Source organism: Poromitra crassiceps (assembly GCF_964638095.1).
Source record: "Poromitra crassiceps genome assembly, chromosome: 2".
NCBI lineage: Eukaryota > Metazoa > Chordata > Actinopteri > Beryciformes > Melamphaidae > Poromitra > Poromitra crassiceps.
Genome location: NC_139624.1, coordinates 36,362,202 through 36,379,503, shown reverse-complemented (window position 1 = coordinate 36,379,503; position 17,302 = coordinate 36,362,202). Strand labels below are relative to the sequence as shown.

The window sequence follows — 17,302 nt, the reverse complement described above, 5'->3', positions numbered from 1 at the left end:
CGCAACACAACATCGATTCAGGACACTCTTTACAATGCGACCGCATATTCAACAGCTAACGAGCTCACAGATAAACATTAACAATAGCCGCCCTATTATGAACCTAAACATGTTATTGTAAGTCGCTTTGGATAAAAGCATCTGCCAAATGAGTAATTTAATGTAATGTAAACGAATGTTACTCAATAGCGTTGTCATTTGGTTAGTTTTGATGAAATATGAAAGCACTAATTTGCTGTCTGCAACATATGTCCCGACTGTTTTCATTCCACTTAATTAAACAACGGTAAATAAATACCGTTTTCACTGATTGATCACAGATCACACGTCATTTTCTGGACACAATTTTGGCTAGTGTGAGGTTTAAGGACTACTAGTTCAGATGTTTACCAACATATTGAATGTAGATTAATAGTTGCAGGTGGTTGTGGCAGTTCACTGCAACATAGTAGGCCTACACTGTATATTTATTTTAGTTTTTATTTTATTTCTAAATCTTTGCACTTTCATTATTTATTTTCACTTATTTATTTATTTTCAATTATATCTAAAATCCAAAGACATCCAATGTTAAAAAGAAAAGCCAGTGTCAATGTTCAATAAATTCATGATGTTCTCAATGTCAATGAGTAATCGTGTTAAATAATCGTGATCTCAGAGGTACGGTGGTGCAGTGGTAAGCACTATCACCTCACAGCTCGAAGGTCGTGGGTTCGATTCCCACCTGGGGACGAGGTGAACGCTGAAGGAATGCGTGCCCGTCCGCATGTCCTCGAGTGCCCACCGCCCGGGTGGGGTCGGCAAAAGGGCCTTTCTGTGTGGAGTTTGCATGTTCTCCCCGTGCCTCCCGGGGGTTTCCTTCATATAGGAACCCCCTTCACAAAAACATGCAATATCCTGGTTGCTAATGTGGTTCCTCCTCTGGTCGTTAAGGGCGCCTGTTCAGAGGGAGGGGAACTGGTTGGAATTGCGTGAACCTCCCACGTGCTATGTCCTACCGGTGAAGCTTCCTCTGTCAGGTGAAAAGAAGCGGCTGGCTGACTGCCCATGTCTCGGAGGAAGCATGGAGCTAGTCTCGGCTCTCCCCAGATCGGCAGAGGATGGAGTAGCAACCAGGATTGAGAAATCAAGTGAGCACTAATGGGGGATAAAATGGGATAAAAAAATCGGGAAAAAAATATTATAAAAAAAAAATAAAATAATCGTGATCTCAATATCAATCAAAATAATCGTGATTATGATTTTTGCCATAATCGAGCAGCCCTAATATACATTGCACAAAATGTGCATAGATTCCATCACACACTTTAGAAACCCCAATCAACTTGCAATTGTACATGTAAACAAGCCTCATGTCCCACCCAATTAACTCACACAATTAGCCATGTAAATTTACTTGCCATTCCATTCTCTTTGTGTGAGAAAATGGCAAAGTTGTAGTGCAAGATGATATAGAGAAATGTTGCAGTGTGTGAGGCTTAAAGGAACACTCCGCCCATTTTCAACCAGCTTTGTATCATTAGAACATCAGTAGTATATCAGAAAACTGTAAACGGTTTTGAAGTCTGTAATTTAATTTGACAGTTATTGAGTGTTAAAGTGTGGACCAGTGACATCACTGGTCCACACTAACCAAATTAATAACTCATTAACTCAAATCAACTCTCAATAACTGTCAAACTATTCATCATTCATCTAGTTTGACAGTTATTGAGAGTTGATTTGAGTTAATGAGTTATTAACACTGCCGTGGACGAGTTAACTCGTCAAAAAAAAAACAACGGTTGACTGCCGTGGACGAGTTAACTCGTCAAAAAAAAAAAAAAAATTTTGACCCAAGAAACGGGCGAGCCCCATCCAGACTCGCCGACGAGGGGCCGCCATTACATTACATTACATTACGTCATTTGGCAGACGCTTTTATCCAAAGCGACTTACAATAACACACTTTTTGTCAGCAATAGAGCAATCAACTATGGAGCACAGTCTATGACAACTACAAATCCTGAAGGAACAGTGGTACGAGTTTTAGTTTAGGATTTTTTTTTTTTTTTTTAAAGAAAGAGAGAGAAAGAAGTTAGATCAAGAAGGGCCCAGGTGGAGCCTGAAAAGGTGAGTCTTTAGTCTTTTCCGAAAGATCGGCAGTGATTCAGCAGTCCTGACCGAAGGTGGCAGCTCATTCCACCATTGGGGTGCCAGGGAGGAGAAGAGTCGAGATCGGGATGAGCGACTTTTGAGCGCCCGTAGCGAAGGAGGAGCGAGGCGCCCTGCACTGGTGGAGGAGCGAAGGGAGCGGTGAGAGGTTTGGAACCTGACCATAGATTGCAGGTACAGGGGAGCTGACTGGTGTACTGCCCTGTAGGCCAGTACCAGTGTCTTGAATTTGATGCGAGCTGAGATGGGAAGCCAGTGGAGGTCCCGGAAGAGGGGAGTGACATGAGAGAATTTGGGTTGGTTGAATACCAGACGGGCTGCAGCGTTCTGAATGAGCTGAAGTGGTCGGATGTCGGTGGCAGGTAGGCCAGCCAGGAGCACGTTGCAGTAGTCCAGGCGAGGGACGATAAGTGACTGGACCAGGAGTTGAGTCGCTTCTCTTGTGAGGAAGGGACGGATTTTGCGGATGTTGTAGAGGGAGAACCTACAGGAGCGTGCTGTCGCAGCTATGTTGGCTGAGCAAGACAGCTGGTTGTCGAGGATCACCCCAAGGTTCTTAGCTGTTTGGGAGGGCAGTACAGTGGTGTTGTCGATGGAGAGATCTGTGAGAGGACAGTCTTTCCCTGGGAGGAAGAGTAGCTCTGTCTTACCAAGGTTGAGCTTGAGGTGGTGGGCAGACATCCAGTCGCCAATGTCCTTGAGACATGCAGAGATGCGAGCCTCGATTTGAGTGTCGGAGGGGGGGAAGGAAAGGAAAAGTTGGGTGTCATCAGCATAGCAGTGATAAGAGAAGCCATGAGAAGAGATCACATAGGCAAGAGATCTGATATAGAGAAGGAAAAGTAAGGGGCCCAGGACTGAGCCCTGGGGGACACCAGTGGTAAGAGGGCAGGATCTGGAGACGGACCCTCTCCATAAGACCTGGTATGAGCGGTTCGAGAGATAGGAAGCAAACCAGGAGAGTGCAGAACCTGAAATGCCGAGGTCAGAGTGGAAAGAAGGATTTGGTGATTGACTGTATCGAAGGCAGCAGACAGGTCAAGGAGGACCTGTCAAGGAGGGATGCTGCTCAGACAGGCAACAGAAACTCGCTTGTGACAAACGCTGCAAAGCCACCAGAGACACGCCGACGGAGGCAGGAGTTTGAAGGAGAGGGGGGTGCGGGTGCTGTTATGGAGGAAATTACTGTTCAGAACTATATTGTTTAGATGTCTGACTGATGCCAAAAATAAATGGTTAAAGTGACTGTTCTGCCTGTTTGATTGAATTTCACAAAACTGCGATTATCTCAGCTTTCTTTCTGAGACGCTGAAACCATGCTGTATTCAACGGCTAATATCTACATAACTACTAACTCTACAAACTAACTCTTTTAGACAGAGAAAGCACACATTCTATTAGTACTTTTGAGATATTTTGTGTTCACAAAGTCCAAGGAGAAAATAATCCTCGGCTCTTGAAAGATGAGCCAGAATCCTCAAAAAAAAACCTTGGCAGAAGCTACCTACAGTAAAAAAAAAAACTGTTGGCAGTGAATGTGTTAATTTGAGTTAGTGTGGACCAGTGATGTCACTGGTCCACACTTTAACACTCAATAACTGTCAAATTAAATGACAGACTTCAAAACAGTTGACAGTTTTCTGATATACTACTGATGTTCTAATGATACAAAGCTGGTGGAAAATGGGCAGTGTTCCTTTAAGTGACTTGATGTATCAGACAATGTGTGTGACCAGTGCAAGGCACTCAATACAACAGGAAAACAGCTATAAAGCATCATTAGGAAACATCAATAATTTAGATGTGTATGACTAAAGGTGTTGGGGACCCGGGACGTTTCTGAGCACACTTGTCCCTAAATTGACCCCAGGTGCGGTTCGTTTCATGAGTGTGAACGTTGTGTTCCGTACCCGGGTGCGGAACAGCAAACCGTGACAGGGTCCACTTGAAAAGGTGGTCTGCGAACGCTTGGACGTGCCCGGGGACGGAAAACCTGCGAATGTAAATGCCAAACGTACCGAACCACATAGACAACACACGGGTGAGGATACATTCCAGGCGTAGGTGATGACGCAAGTGTACTCTGCAAGCAAGCGCGGAATACATTTTATAATGTGAAAGCTGACTAGCGGAGGAGAGGGGAGGGGGGCAATCGTACTCAGCAGGGAATGAAAGCAATCGCTCCCAGTGAGAAAGCACCATGAATGACTATAGCAACTTATGAGCCCATAATGAAAGTTAATTGGTGTTACTAAATACACACAGGCCAGTCACAGGAGAATTGTTCTACATATGTTACAGTCTTACCATAGACGTCAGCTCCATGGTCGTAGACTGTGTCTAGACATGTTCCATCCCTTGTATCCCACACTCTGATCGTATAATCCCAAGAACCTACAAAAGCATACAATATCATAATATACTGTATGTCATATATCATACACTATCAATATCATACAGTTCCATGCATTACAACACTAATAGTGCAAACCTAAAATTCAACACCATATAAGATATTACAATTCAATGTAACATAGTATAATACATTTCATTACAACAATGGATCCCATATAACTAACAGTCTCATGAATATAATTTACAATAGGGAAAAAAATGCACTTGTCTTCACAAGGTGAAAAAAAATCTGCCCTTAAAAATTGATTTTTACAAATTACAGTAGTAGGAATTTAATGGCACATGCTTGTTGTAAGCTCGAGGAAAAAAAACATGAAGGGGGAACATGTTGAAAATGTGATGTTTTATGCTTTAAATGTACCTGAGGTGAGGAGGTAAGGCACCTCTGTGTTCCACAACAAGCCTCTGACTGGAGCTGTATGCCCACTCAACACATTGATACATGCATCCTGGGTATAGTCCCATATACGAACAGTACTGAACAGAACCGGAGAGACATAAGAGACATTAATACATGCATCCTGGGTATAGTCCCATATACGAACAGTACTGAACAGAACCGGAGAGACATAAGAGACATTAATACATGCATCCTGGGTATAGTCCCATATACGAACAGTACTGAACAGAACCGGAGAGACATAAGAGACATTAATACATGCATCCTGGGTATAGTCCCATATACGAACAGTACTGAACAGAACCGGAGAGACATAAGAGACATTAATACATGCATCCTGGGTATAGTCCCATATACGAACAGTACTGAACAGAACCGGAGAGACATAAGAGACATTAATACATGCATCCTGGGTATAGTCCCATATACGAACAGTACTGAACAGAACCGGAGAGACATAAGAGACATTAATACATGCATCCTGGGTATAGTCCCATATACGAACAGTACTGAACAGAACCGGAGACACATAAGAGACATTAATACATGCATCCTGGGTATAGTCCCATATACGAACAGTACTGAACAGAACCGGAGAGACATAAGAGACATTAATACATGCATCCTGGGTATAGTCCCATATACGAACAGTACTGAACAGAACCGGAGACACATAAGAGACATTAATACATGCATCCTGGGTATAGTCCCATATACGAACAGTACTGAACAGAACCGGAGAGACATAAGAGACATTAATACATGCATCCTGGGTATAGTCCCATATACGAACAGTACTGAACAGAACCGGAGACACATAAGAGACATTAATACATGCATCCTGGGTATAGTCCCATATACGAACAGTACTGAACAGAACCGGAGAGACATAAGAGACATTAATACATGCATCCTGGGTATAGTCCCATATACGAACAGTACTGAACAGAACCGGAGACACATAAGAGACATTAATACATGCATCCTGGGTATAGTCCCATATACGAACAGTACTGAACAGAACCGGAGAGACATTAATACATGCATCCTGGGTATAGTCCCATATACGAACAGTACTGAACAGAACCGGAGAGACATAAGACACATTAATACATGCATCCTGGGTATAGTCCCATATACGAACAGTACTGAACAGAACCGGAGAGACATAAGAGACATTAATACATGCATCCTGGGTATAGTCCCATATACGAACAGTACTGAACAGAACCGGAGACACATAAGAGACATTAATACATGCATCCTGGGTATAGTCCCATATACGAACAGTACTGAACAGAACCGGAGAGACATAAGAGACATTAATACATGCATCCTGGGTATAGTCCCATATACGAACAGTACTGAACAGAACCGGAGACACATAAGAGACATTAATACATGTATCCTGGGTATAGTCCCATATACGAACAGTACTGAACAGAACCGGAGAGACATAAGAGTCATTAATACATGCATCCTGGGTATAGTCCCATATACGAACAGTACTGAACAGAACCGGAGAGACATAAGAAACATTAATACATGCATCCTGGGTATAGTCCCATATACGAACAGTACTGAACAGAACCGGAGAGACATAAGAAACATTAATACATGCATCCTGGGTATAGTCCCATATACGAACAGTACTGAACAGAAGCGGAGACACATAAGAGACATTAATACATGCATCCTGGGTATAGTCTGTGATGGAAAATTGATTAATAACAAGTCCCATATACAAACAGTACTGAACAGAACCGGAGACACATAAGAGTCATTAATACATGCATCCTGGGTATAGTCCCATATATGAACAGTACTGAACACATCCGGAGAGACATAAGAGACATTAATACATGCATCCTGGGTATAGTCCCATATACGAACAGTACTGAACAGAACCGGAGAGACATAAGAGACATTAATACATGCATCCTGGGTATAGTCCCATATATGAACAGTACTGAACACAACCGGAGAGACATAAGAGACATTAATACATGCATCCTGGGTATAGTCCCATATACGAACAGTACTGAACAGAACCGGAGAGACATAAGAGACATTAATACATGCATCCTGGGTATAGTCCCATATACAAACAGTACTGAACAGAACCGGAGACACATAAGAGTCATTAATACATGCATCCTGGGTATAGTCCCATATATGAACAGTACTGAACACAACCGGAGAGACATAAGAGACATTAATACATGCATCCTGGGTATAGTCCCATATACGAACAGTACTGAACAGAACCGGAGAGACATAAGAGACATTAATATATGCATCCTGGGTATAGTCCCATATACGAACAGTACTGAACAGCCCCGGAGAGACATAAGAGACATTGATGCATGCACCCTGGGTATAGTCCCATATACGAACAGTACTGAACAGAACCGGAGAGACATAAGAGTCATTAATACATGCATCCTGGGTATAGTCCCATATACGAACAGTACTGAACAGAACCGGAGAGACATAAGAGACATTAATACATGCATCCTGGGTATAGTCCCATATACGAACAGTACTGAACAGAACCGGAGAGACATAAGAGACATTAATACATGCATCCTGGGTATAGTCCCATATACGAACAGTACTGAACAGAACCGGAGATACATAAGAGTCATTAATACATGCATCCTGGGTATAGTCCCATATACGAACAGTACTGAACAGAACCGGAGACACATAAGAGTCATTAATACATGCATCCTGGGTATAGTCCCATATATGAACAGTACTGAACACAACCGGAGAGACATAAGAGACATTAATACATGCATCCTGGGTATAGTCCCATATACGAACAGTACTGAACAGAACCGGAGAGACATAAGAGACATTAATATATGCATCCTGGGTATAGTCCCATATACGAACAGTACTGAACAGAACCGGAGAGACATAAGATACATTGATGCATGCACCCTGGGTATAGTCCCATATACGAACAGTACTGAACAGAACCGGAGAGACATAAGAGTCATTAATACATGCATCCTGGGTATAGTCCCATATACGAACAGTACTGAACAGAACCGGAGAGACATAAGAGACATTAATACATGCATCCTGGGTATAGTCCCATATACGAACAGTACTGAACAGAACCGGAGAGACATAAGAGACATTAATACATGCATCCTGGGTATAGTCCCATATACGAACAGTACTGAACAGAACCGGAGATACATAAGAGTCATTAATACATGCATCCTGGGTATAGTCCCATATACGAACAGTACTGAACAGAACCGGAGATACATAAGAGTCATTAATACATGCATCCTGGGTATAGTCCCATATACGAACAGTACTGAACAGAACCGGAGACACATAAGAGTCATTAATACATGCATCCTGGGTATAGTCCCATATACGAACAGTACTGAACAGAACCGGAGAGACATAAGAGACATTAATACATGCATCCTGGGTATAGTCCCATATACGAACAGTACTGAACACAACCGGAGAGACATAAGAGACATTAATACATGCATCCTGGGTATAGTCCCATATACGAACAGTACTGAACAGAAACGGAGACATAAGATCATGACAAAGGACAACATCAACAAAGAGATACAATGAGATTTCACCATGGCTGAACAAGCTGAGAAAACGCAAACTTTTTACTAACACATAGTTTGGAACAGAGGATGTGGTCACATGACAAACCAGAAGCCCACCCATTGTTTTTTATTTATTTATTTATGATCCCCCCCCCCCCCCCCCATTTTCTTCCCAATTGTACTTGGCCAAATTCCCCCTGCTGCCCCGGTCACTGCTCCACCCTCTGCCGATCTGGGGAGAGCCGTAGACTAGCACCATGCTTCCTCCGACACATGCGCAGTTGCCAGCCGCTTCTTTTCACCTGACAGCGGGAGCTTCACTGGCAGGACGTAGCACGTAGCAGGATCCCGCTATTCCCAACCAGTTCCCTTCCACCCTGATCAGGCGCCACGACCGACCAGAGGGGGCGCTAGCGCAGCGACCAGGACACATACCCTCAATCTGGCTTCCCACCCGCAGACACAGCCAATCCCAACCGTGCCTATATGGATGCCCGACCAAGCCGGAGGTAACATGGGGGCGCAAACCTGTGACCCTCGTGTTGGTAGGCAGGGAATCTACCGCTACACTACCCGGACGCCCCTGCCCACCCATTGGTTAACAAGATATAGAAGTTCAGGGAAAGTTTCTCTCTTCACTCACAAATGTTCCCATTAATGCACATACTGCTGTGCTCTGGATTAAGCTATACTGTACAGTCAATCAGTTTGTACGGCACACTTTCTAATCTGCACATAGTATTATTATTTGCTACTGAGCGACCCAGTTTCCAATTATAATTTCATTTAATCTAAGGAAATATACATACCTTTAATATCTACCTCTTTGTGACTATACTCACCCATCGTCTGAACCAGAGCACAGTATTCCCTCTCGGAGTGGAGACCAGCGGACGTGGAATACTTTAGCTAGGTGACCAGTGAACACCTTGAGAGGCTGCTCTGAGCTGGTGGCCAGGTAGTAGACACGGACATTTTTATCCTCACAGCCCGTAGCTATCATATCCCTGGGAGAGAGAGAGAAAAAGATAAGGAGATATGTGATGGGTGAAATTGTCACCCTCTCTCCTTTCTCTCTCAGTCCCCCAAAATATAGCCAAACCTTTTGAGAAAAAAGATTATGTACATGTCTGATTTATCACATTCAACAATATGTTGATTCAATCTTAAAATATACATTAGTCAACAACTGAACTCGACTTTCAATCCCGCCTCAAGACCCATCTCTTTTCCGCCACCTTCTCTTGAGTCCCCCCATGCTTGTGTTTAGTGTATAGTGTAAAGCATCTTTGAGTCCTTGAAAGGCATTATATAAGTCCCATGTATTATTATTATTATTATTAACTCTCATAACAAAAGGAATACTAACATACATATAAGGAATACTTCAATGTAAGAGATTCCAGCCACTTACAGAGAGCTCTGTTGGGAACGAATGTGTTCAATTAATACTAATCTCTCAAGACAGACTTTCAATTTTCATGACAATTGGTCAGCATTGTGGAAGAAAATTGGGATAATAGCGCTCCTAATAATGGGGCATGGCCGGGCGAGTTGAGTTCCGGTTCCAGTTATTCAGGTATTGAAACGAGCTTGCCCTGGCCTGTTGTGCTACACCGATTGGGCTGTACATAATGAGTGACAATATGTGAACTGAACATTCCATGACTTAACATGCTTTCCTCTCTAGCCTGAAACCTCTACATTCCTGATCATTTTATGACTGTCTCCACAGAACAGTCACTCCTTGAAGACAGCAGGGGGTGACACCTCGACCAGCTTCAAAGCAAGTGTAGTCTGTTGTAAAAGTTCATAATGGTTATCTTTGGTCAAGCATTGTCCCAGAGCCAGATGGTAAACAAAATAGAGACAATGGGCCCTATCTTCCCACTGGCCTTAGGCGCAAAAACTGGCATTAAACGCAAAAAAACGCGCCTTGCGCCTGCCTCGGCAACATGGTTTTAGGCCCCGAAATGCGCTTTACGCCTTAGAGGCGTGGCGCAGTGCCAGAATAGGCCAGAATGGGCGTTTCGGCCTTAAATACCGGCCTAATGTTATCTTCCCCCTGGCGTTAATTTAGCGCTTAGCGCTTTTCAAAACCAGGCCTTATTCAGTGCACCACGGATATTACTGTGCGTATTTACGCACAGCTCTCCTCTGCTGATCTCACACTCTCTCCCCCTCTCTCTCTCTCTCCCTCTCCCTCACGCGTCAGACAGGCATGAGCCCCTGTCACAGCTCTCCTCTGCCGATCTCACACTCTCTCCCCACAGCTCTCCTCTGCCGATCTCACACTTTCTCCCCCCCTCTCTCTCTCTCTCCCCCTCTCTCTCGCGCGTCAGACAGGCACAAAGACCGATGGAAAAAAGTTGTTATATCATAGTTTTGAGCCCCTGTCATTCAGAGGCTGTTGAGCCACATGTGAAATCTCCCAGCATGCATTGAGGCTAATACATTTCAACAAGAAATATCAACCAAATCAGCCTAAATTGCCTAAAGTGGTAGATAGAAATAATGTTTCTGTTCACACAACATGCAATTCTCGAACATTTCAATATTGGCCAAAATAAAACAGAAATCCAAACACAACCCTATGTGAAACATATATGTAAAACAGAAATCCAAACACAACCCTATGTGAAACATATATGTAATCCAGGGGGTATATATATCCCTCGCAGATTTAACGTGGTTTAAATGAGTGACAGCCGTAACACGGTTCTACTGTGATGTCCTACTGTGATGTCTGCTCCATAAGACTTGGCTTACTTCACATTTACTTTTACAATAAAAACACATTTATGCAATTACTTTACATAATGTAGGCTATATTTATGTGCATCATCTGCAGCACTGGAGAAGAAAAGGTAGAGAGAAAATGATATCATTCTAATCTGGACAAACTTTCACCAATCTAATCTCATCATGACATAGGCCACATAGGGATAGGCTATATTTTTCTAGCCAATGCGTTTAGAACATTCTTTTCACTTTGATCTTGCTATAGTGTAGCGTATTTACATGCTTGCAGTATTTAAACTGCAGTGAGATTGGTTTGAGAAGCATAATAATTAGGGATGCACCGATCCACTTTTTTCACTTCCGATCCGATTACGATACCTGAATTTGGATATCTGCCGATACCGATATTATGCCGATACCAATATTTTTCTTGAATATACAGTATAGGCAAAGATTTGGCCAATTTAAAAATATATATATATATACCTTGCAAAAAGCAGACAAAATTAAGAAAATATATAAGGCAAAGAAGGAAAAAAAATAAAAATAAAATTGGATCGGATTTTTTTCTCTCAATCCAATCCGATCCGTGAATTAGTGCCAATATCGGCACCCGATACCGATATTGGATCGGATCGGCCCCATCCCTAATAATAATATGGAATAATATATATGGAGACAGACGGGGATGAAAGGGAGGGTGGGGGAGCTCAGAGCGCGTTGGTCGGCTTTTCTGACCGGACTGGATCGCTCCGTGGAATTGGAGCTTAAAAGGGAAGCTTGTGATTCGTTTACTGCACTTCTCCAATGAGCAGATTGTGCATAATTTTACACTTAAAAGGCGTGGTTATAATGCTTAAGGCCGCATGTAGCGCCAACATCAAAATATCGAGTGCGCTGGTCCACACCCACTAATCTGCGCTGCGCCTGGCACTAAGCGCAGTTTTTAGGCCGTTGCAACGATAGAGGGCAATGCCCCTTGGGACTGAAACTCGAGAGTGGGTTGAGCCCATTTCAACTCCAAAACACTATTATTGGCCAGAACCATCACCAAAGACACGTGATGGGCCAGTGAGAACCCTTTGTTAAAATCCTTCCCAGTTCAACAAAACTGTCAAGAGTAGCATCTTTTTCAGTCTTCAGAATTACTTGAAGGGGGTGAGACGTGCCTGGAGCCAGCATGTCCCCTGCTCCTCCCACCTCCCTGCCACAGCAGCAGCTGGGAGACAGGACAAAACTGGAGGCCTGCTCAAGCCTCAACAAGGACTGTAGCAGCAACTGGCCGGCTAGCAGCTAAACAAAGCTAGGTGTTTAAGAGGCTAGTTGGACGGTTGGGCATTGGCGAGGCTGGGGCACGTACGTTCATCCACCACAACCCCCTCCAGGGCATTGACGTGTCTAGGTGAAGAGCCATGTTCCAAAAACGCTCCGCCTCCGCCAGTAATCTACCGGTGGAGTGGGTCCATCCGCTGTTGTATCCTCCAGGGCTACGATGTGTCTCGCTGAGTAGCGCCACTCCAAAAAGTGCTCCGCCTCCGCTGGTGAGGAGAAGAGGTGGGTGTCCTGTCCCAGTCTGATTTTGAAGGTAGCTGGATATAGAAGAAAATAATCAGTCCCCTTTTCACGTGCAAATGCCATGGCTCGTGAGAAAGATCTGCGGCGTTTACCGGTATAGTCACTGAAGTCAGCGGCAAACCGAAGCACCCGGTTACCGATAGAGGGGGGATGTTTCCTCGCCGAGGATGGCTTGCCATGTGGCGAAACGAAGACAGCAAAATATGAAAGCTCGGGGTCGTTCTCCATCTTTCTGGGGGCCACCAGCTCTGTAAATCCTGTGGGCTCGCTCAATCTCTGGGTGTAGTTGCTTCAGGGCAGGAGACCAAGTTGGAATCATCGACTCCAGAAATTGCACTGGAGCGTCCTTCTCCGTGTCCTCTGGTAGCCCGTAAACTCGGATATTGCATCTCCTGTTTCGGTCCTCCAGGTCTGCTATTTTCTGCTCAAAACCCACCAGCTTTTCTTGAACGGTAGAAAGGAAAGAGGAGTCTTTCTTGGTGCTGGTTTTCAGCGTAGCCAGTTCCCCTTCAGCTGAAAGGATCCTTGTGGTCACTGTTGCTAGCTCTGATTGCATGGTATCAAGCCTGCTGGATACCTGCTTGCCATTACACTGCTGCATGGTAGCATCTAGCTCCTCACGTAGCAAGGTTCTCACCACTTCGGCGATTGACTGAATATCTTCGTCTTTCAGAGTTTTCATACCCTTCGGAGTCATCGTTAACTTGCAGCTCATAAATAGGATGCCAGACGAATGTGCTTGGCGTTTAAATGATTGAAATATATGTAATTAGTGGGACGCTGTTGGAGAGCTCGAGACTCAAAGGGCCATCAGGTCCGCATGGCTACCGGAAGTATATTATTATTATTATTTGATTTGTCAAAAGTGAAACAATAAACATTGCAATTTTTTGTACTGCATTCGTTTGCATTTGTGTCAAGTGTGTCATTACCAAAAGCTTTAAAAAAATATTTCTACATAATCCTAGTTTTAAAATCTGGCCCAATTGAATTGAATTGATTAGCCCTGTCTTACTTGTTGTTCTGGCTCCAGTCACAGCCAAATACAGCAGCAGGATGTTTGTACTTGTGGAGGATCTTCCCATCGATGGTCCGGATGATGCTGTAGTCAAAACATCAAACACACAGACTGGTGATGCTGTAGTCAAACCATTATACACACAGACTGGTGATGCTGTAGTTAAACAATATCAAACACACAGACTGATGATGCTGTAGTCAAAACATCAAACACACAGACTGGTGATGCTGTAGTTAAAACAACATCAAACACACAGACTGATGATGCTGTAGTTGAAACAATATCAAACACACACACACTGGTGATGCTGTAGTTAAACAATATCAAACACACAGACTGATGATGCTGTAGTTAAACAATATCAAACACACAGACTGGTGATGCTGTAGTTAAACAATATCAAACACACAGACTGATGATGCTGTAGTCAAAACATCAAACACACAGACTGGTGATGCTGTAGTTAAAACAACATCAAACACACAGACTGATGATGCTGTAGTTGAAACAATATCAAACACACAGACTGGTGATGCTGTAGTTAAACAATATCAAACACACAGACTGATGATGCTGTAGTTAAACAATATCAAACACACAGACTGGTGATGCTGTAGTTAAACAATATCAAACACACAGACTGATGATGCTGTAGTTAAAACAATATCAAACACACAGACTGGTGATGCTGTAGTTAAACAATATCAAACACACAGACTGATGATGCTGTAGTTAAAACAATATCAAACACACAGACTGATGATGCTGTAGTTAAACAATATCAAACACACAGACTGGTGATGCTGTAGTTAAAACAATATCAAACACACAGACTGGTGATGCTGTAGTTAAACAATATCAAACACATAGACTGGTGATGCTGTAGTTAAACAATATCAAACACATAGACTGGTGATGCTGTAGTTAAAACAATATCAAACACACAGACTGGTGATGCTGTAGTTAAAACAATATCAAACACACAGACTGGGGATGCTGTAGTTAAAACAATATCAAACACACAGACTGGTGATGCTGTAGTTAAAACAATATCAAACACACAGACTGGTGATGCTGTAGTCAAAACAACATCAAACACACAGACTGATGATGCTGTAGTTAAAACAATATCAAACACACAGACTGATGATGCTGTAGTTAAAACAATATCAAACACACAGACTGGTGATGCTGTAGTTAAAACAATATCAAACACACAGACTGGTGATGCTGTAGTTAAAACAATATCAAACACACAGACTGGTGATGCTGTAGTTAAAACAATATCAAACACACAGACTGGTGATGCTGTAGTCAAAACAATATCAAACACATAGACTGGTGATGCTGTAGTCAAAACAATATCAAACACATAGACTGGTGATGCTGTAGTTAAACCATCAAACACACAGACTGGTGATGCTGTAGTCAAAACAATATCAAACACATAGACTGGTGATGCTGTAGTTAAACCATCAAACACACAGACTGATGATGCTGTAGTCAAAACAATATCAAAAACACACACTGGTGATGCTGTAGTCAAAACAATATCAAACACACAGACTGGTGATGCTGTAGTCAAAACAATATCAAACACACAGACTGGTGATGCTGTAGTCAAAACAATATCAAACACATAGACTGGTGATGCTGTAGTTAAACCATCAAACACATAGACTGGTGATGCTGTAGTCAAACCATCAAACACATAGACTGATGATGCTGTAGTCAAACCATCAAACACATAGACTGATGATGCTGTAGTCAAACCATCAAACACACAGACTGGTGATGCTGTAGTCAAAACAATATCAAACACACACACTGGTGATGCTGTAGTCAAACAATATCAAAAACACAGACTGGTGATGCTGTAGTCAAAACATCAAGCACACAGACTGGTGATGTTGTAGTACTGTAAAAACAATATCAAACACACAGACTGGTGATGCTGTAGTTAAAACAATGTCAAACACACAGACTGGTGATGCTGTAGTCAAAACAATATCAAACACACAGACTGCAACCCACGCTGATTGAAAGACAAATGTACTATTTCCCCCCCGTAATGGAACAATTGTTCACAATATGCAGGTGTGTTGGGGAAGAGGTACAGGTGTGTTGGGGAAGAGGTACAGGTGTGTTGGGGAAGAGGTACAGGTGTGTTGGGGAAGACGCACTGACCAGAATCCATCTCCACTACAGGTAGCAATCCTCTTAGAGTCCTTATGGCTCCATGATATACAGAATATACCATTCTTACCATGCTAGAGAGAGGGAGAGGGGGGAGAGGGAGGGAGAGAGAGTGAGGGAGGAAAAAACAAGTGTTTACAGTGTTTATTTATATTTTTCAGCTATTGTGGAACAAATGTTGCTAATAATTATGATATTAAACTCATATGGAAATAAAGACATGTATAATCACAGCATCTTGTCATCACTAAAAGGTAAATTAAAGGTCAAATACATAAGCTTTTTACTGCCCCACAACACGGAAAGATTAGAATGTACTGTATCTGCAGCCGATGATAGGTATGATAGGTATCGATGAGGCTGTTGATCAATATGAAAGATTCAACAATTATTTGGTCAGGTAGTGAAACAGCCCCTCTTCCCTTACTAAGAGTCAGGTAGTGAAACAGCCCCTCTTCCCTTACTAAGAGTCAGGTAGTGAAACAGCCCCTCTTCCCTTACTAAGAGTCAGGTAGTGAAACAGCCCCTCTCCCCTTACTAAGAGTCAGGTAGTGAAACAGCCCCTCTTCCCTTACTAAGAGTCAGGTAGTGAAACAGCCCCTCTCCCCTTACTAAGAGTCAGGTAGTGAAACAGCCCCTCTTCCCTTACTAAGAGTCAGGTAGTGAAACAGCCCCTCTTCCCTTACTAAGAGTCAGGTAGTGAAACAGCCCCTCTTCCCTTTCTAAGAGTCAGGTAGTGAAACAGCCCCTCTTCCCTTACTAAGAGTCAGGTAGTGAAACAGCCCCTCTTCCCTTACTAAGAGTCAGGTAGTGAAACAGCCCCTCTCCCCTTACTAAGAGTCAGGTAGTGAAACAGCCCCTCTTCCCTTACTAAGAGTCAGGTAGTGAAACAGCCCCTCTCCCCTTACTAAGAGTCAGGTAGTGAAACAGCCCCTCTCCCCTTACTAAGAGTCAGGTAGTGAAACAGTTAAAGTAACCTCATTAAAGCGAGTGATCATCTTTCCTTTCTTGATGTCCCAGATGAAGCCGCCATTACGAGACGTAGCCCCTGCAATGCAGTTCAGGTCTCCTTGAAAACACACAGAGTACACAGAGAGATTAGCCCCTCCTTTAAAACACACAGAGTACACAGAGAGATTAGCCCCTCCTTTAAAACACACAGAGTACACAGAGAGATTAGCCCCTCCTTTAAAACACACAGAG

General features: G+C 43.1%; 2 protein-coding genes across 4 annotated transcripts in view; both read right to left on the bottom strand.

The window, feature by feature from the left end:
* Positions 1–17,302, bottom strand: part of grm8a (glutamate receptor, metabotropic 8a) — a gene marked incomplete at both ends in the record, with an annotated part of 1,167,224 nt that overhangs the window by 647,560 nt on the left and 502,362 nt on the right. The gene's annotated exons all lie outside the window — the stretch shown is intronic.
* The window catches only part of LOC310794938 (WD repeat-containing protein 17-like), a gene marked incomplete at both ends in the record, with an annotated part of 138,648 nt that overhangs the window by 84,443 nt on the left and 36,903 nt on the right, over positions 1–17,302 (bottom strand). For both annotated transcript variants that reach the window (XM_083656969.1, XM_083656970.1), the window contains 6 exons: positions 4,462–4,548; positions 4,931–5,046; positions 9,408–9,572; positions 13,898–13,984; positions 16,091–16,173; positions 17,077–17,168. In XM_083656969.1, the coding sequence (XP_083513095.1) occupies positions 4,462–4,548; positions 4,931–5,046; positions 9,408–9,572; positions 13,898–13,984; positions 16,091–16,173; positions 17,077–17,168 (630 nt within the window). The remainder of the gene's footprint in view (positions 1–4,461; positions 4,549–4,930; positions 5,047–9,407; positions 9,573–13,897; positions 13,985–16,090; positions 16,174–17,076; positions 17,169–17,302) is intronic.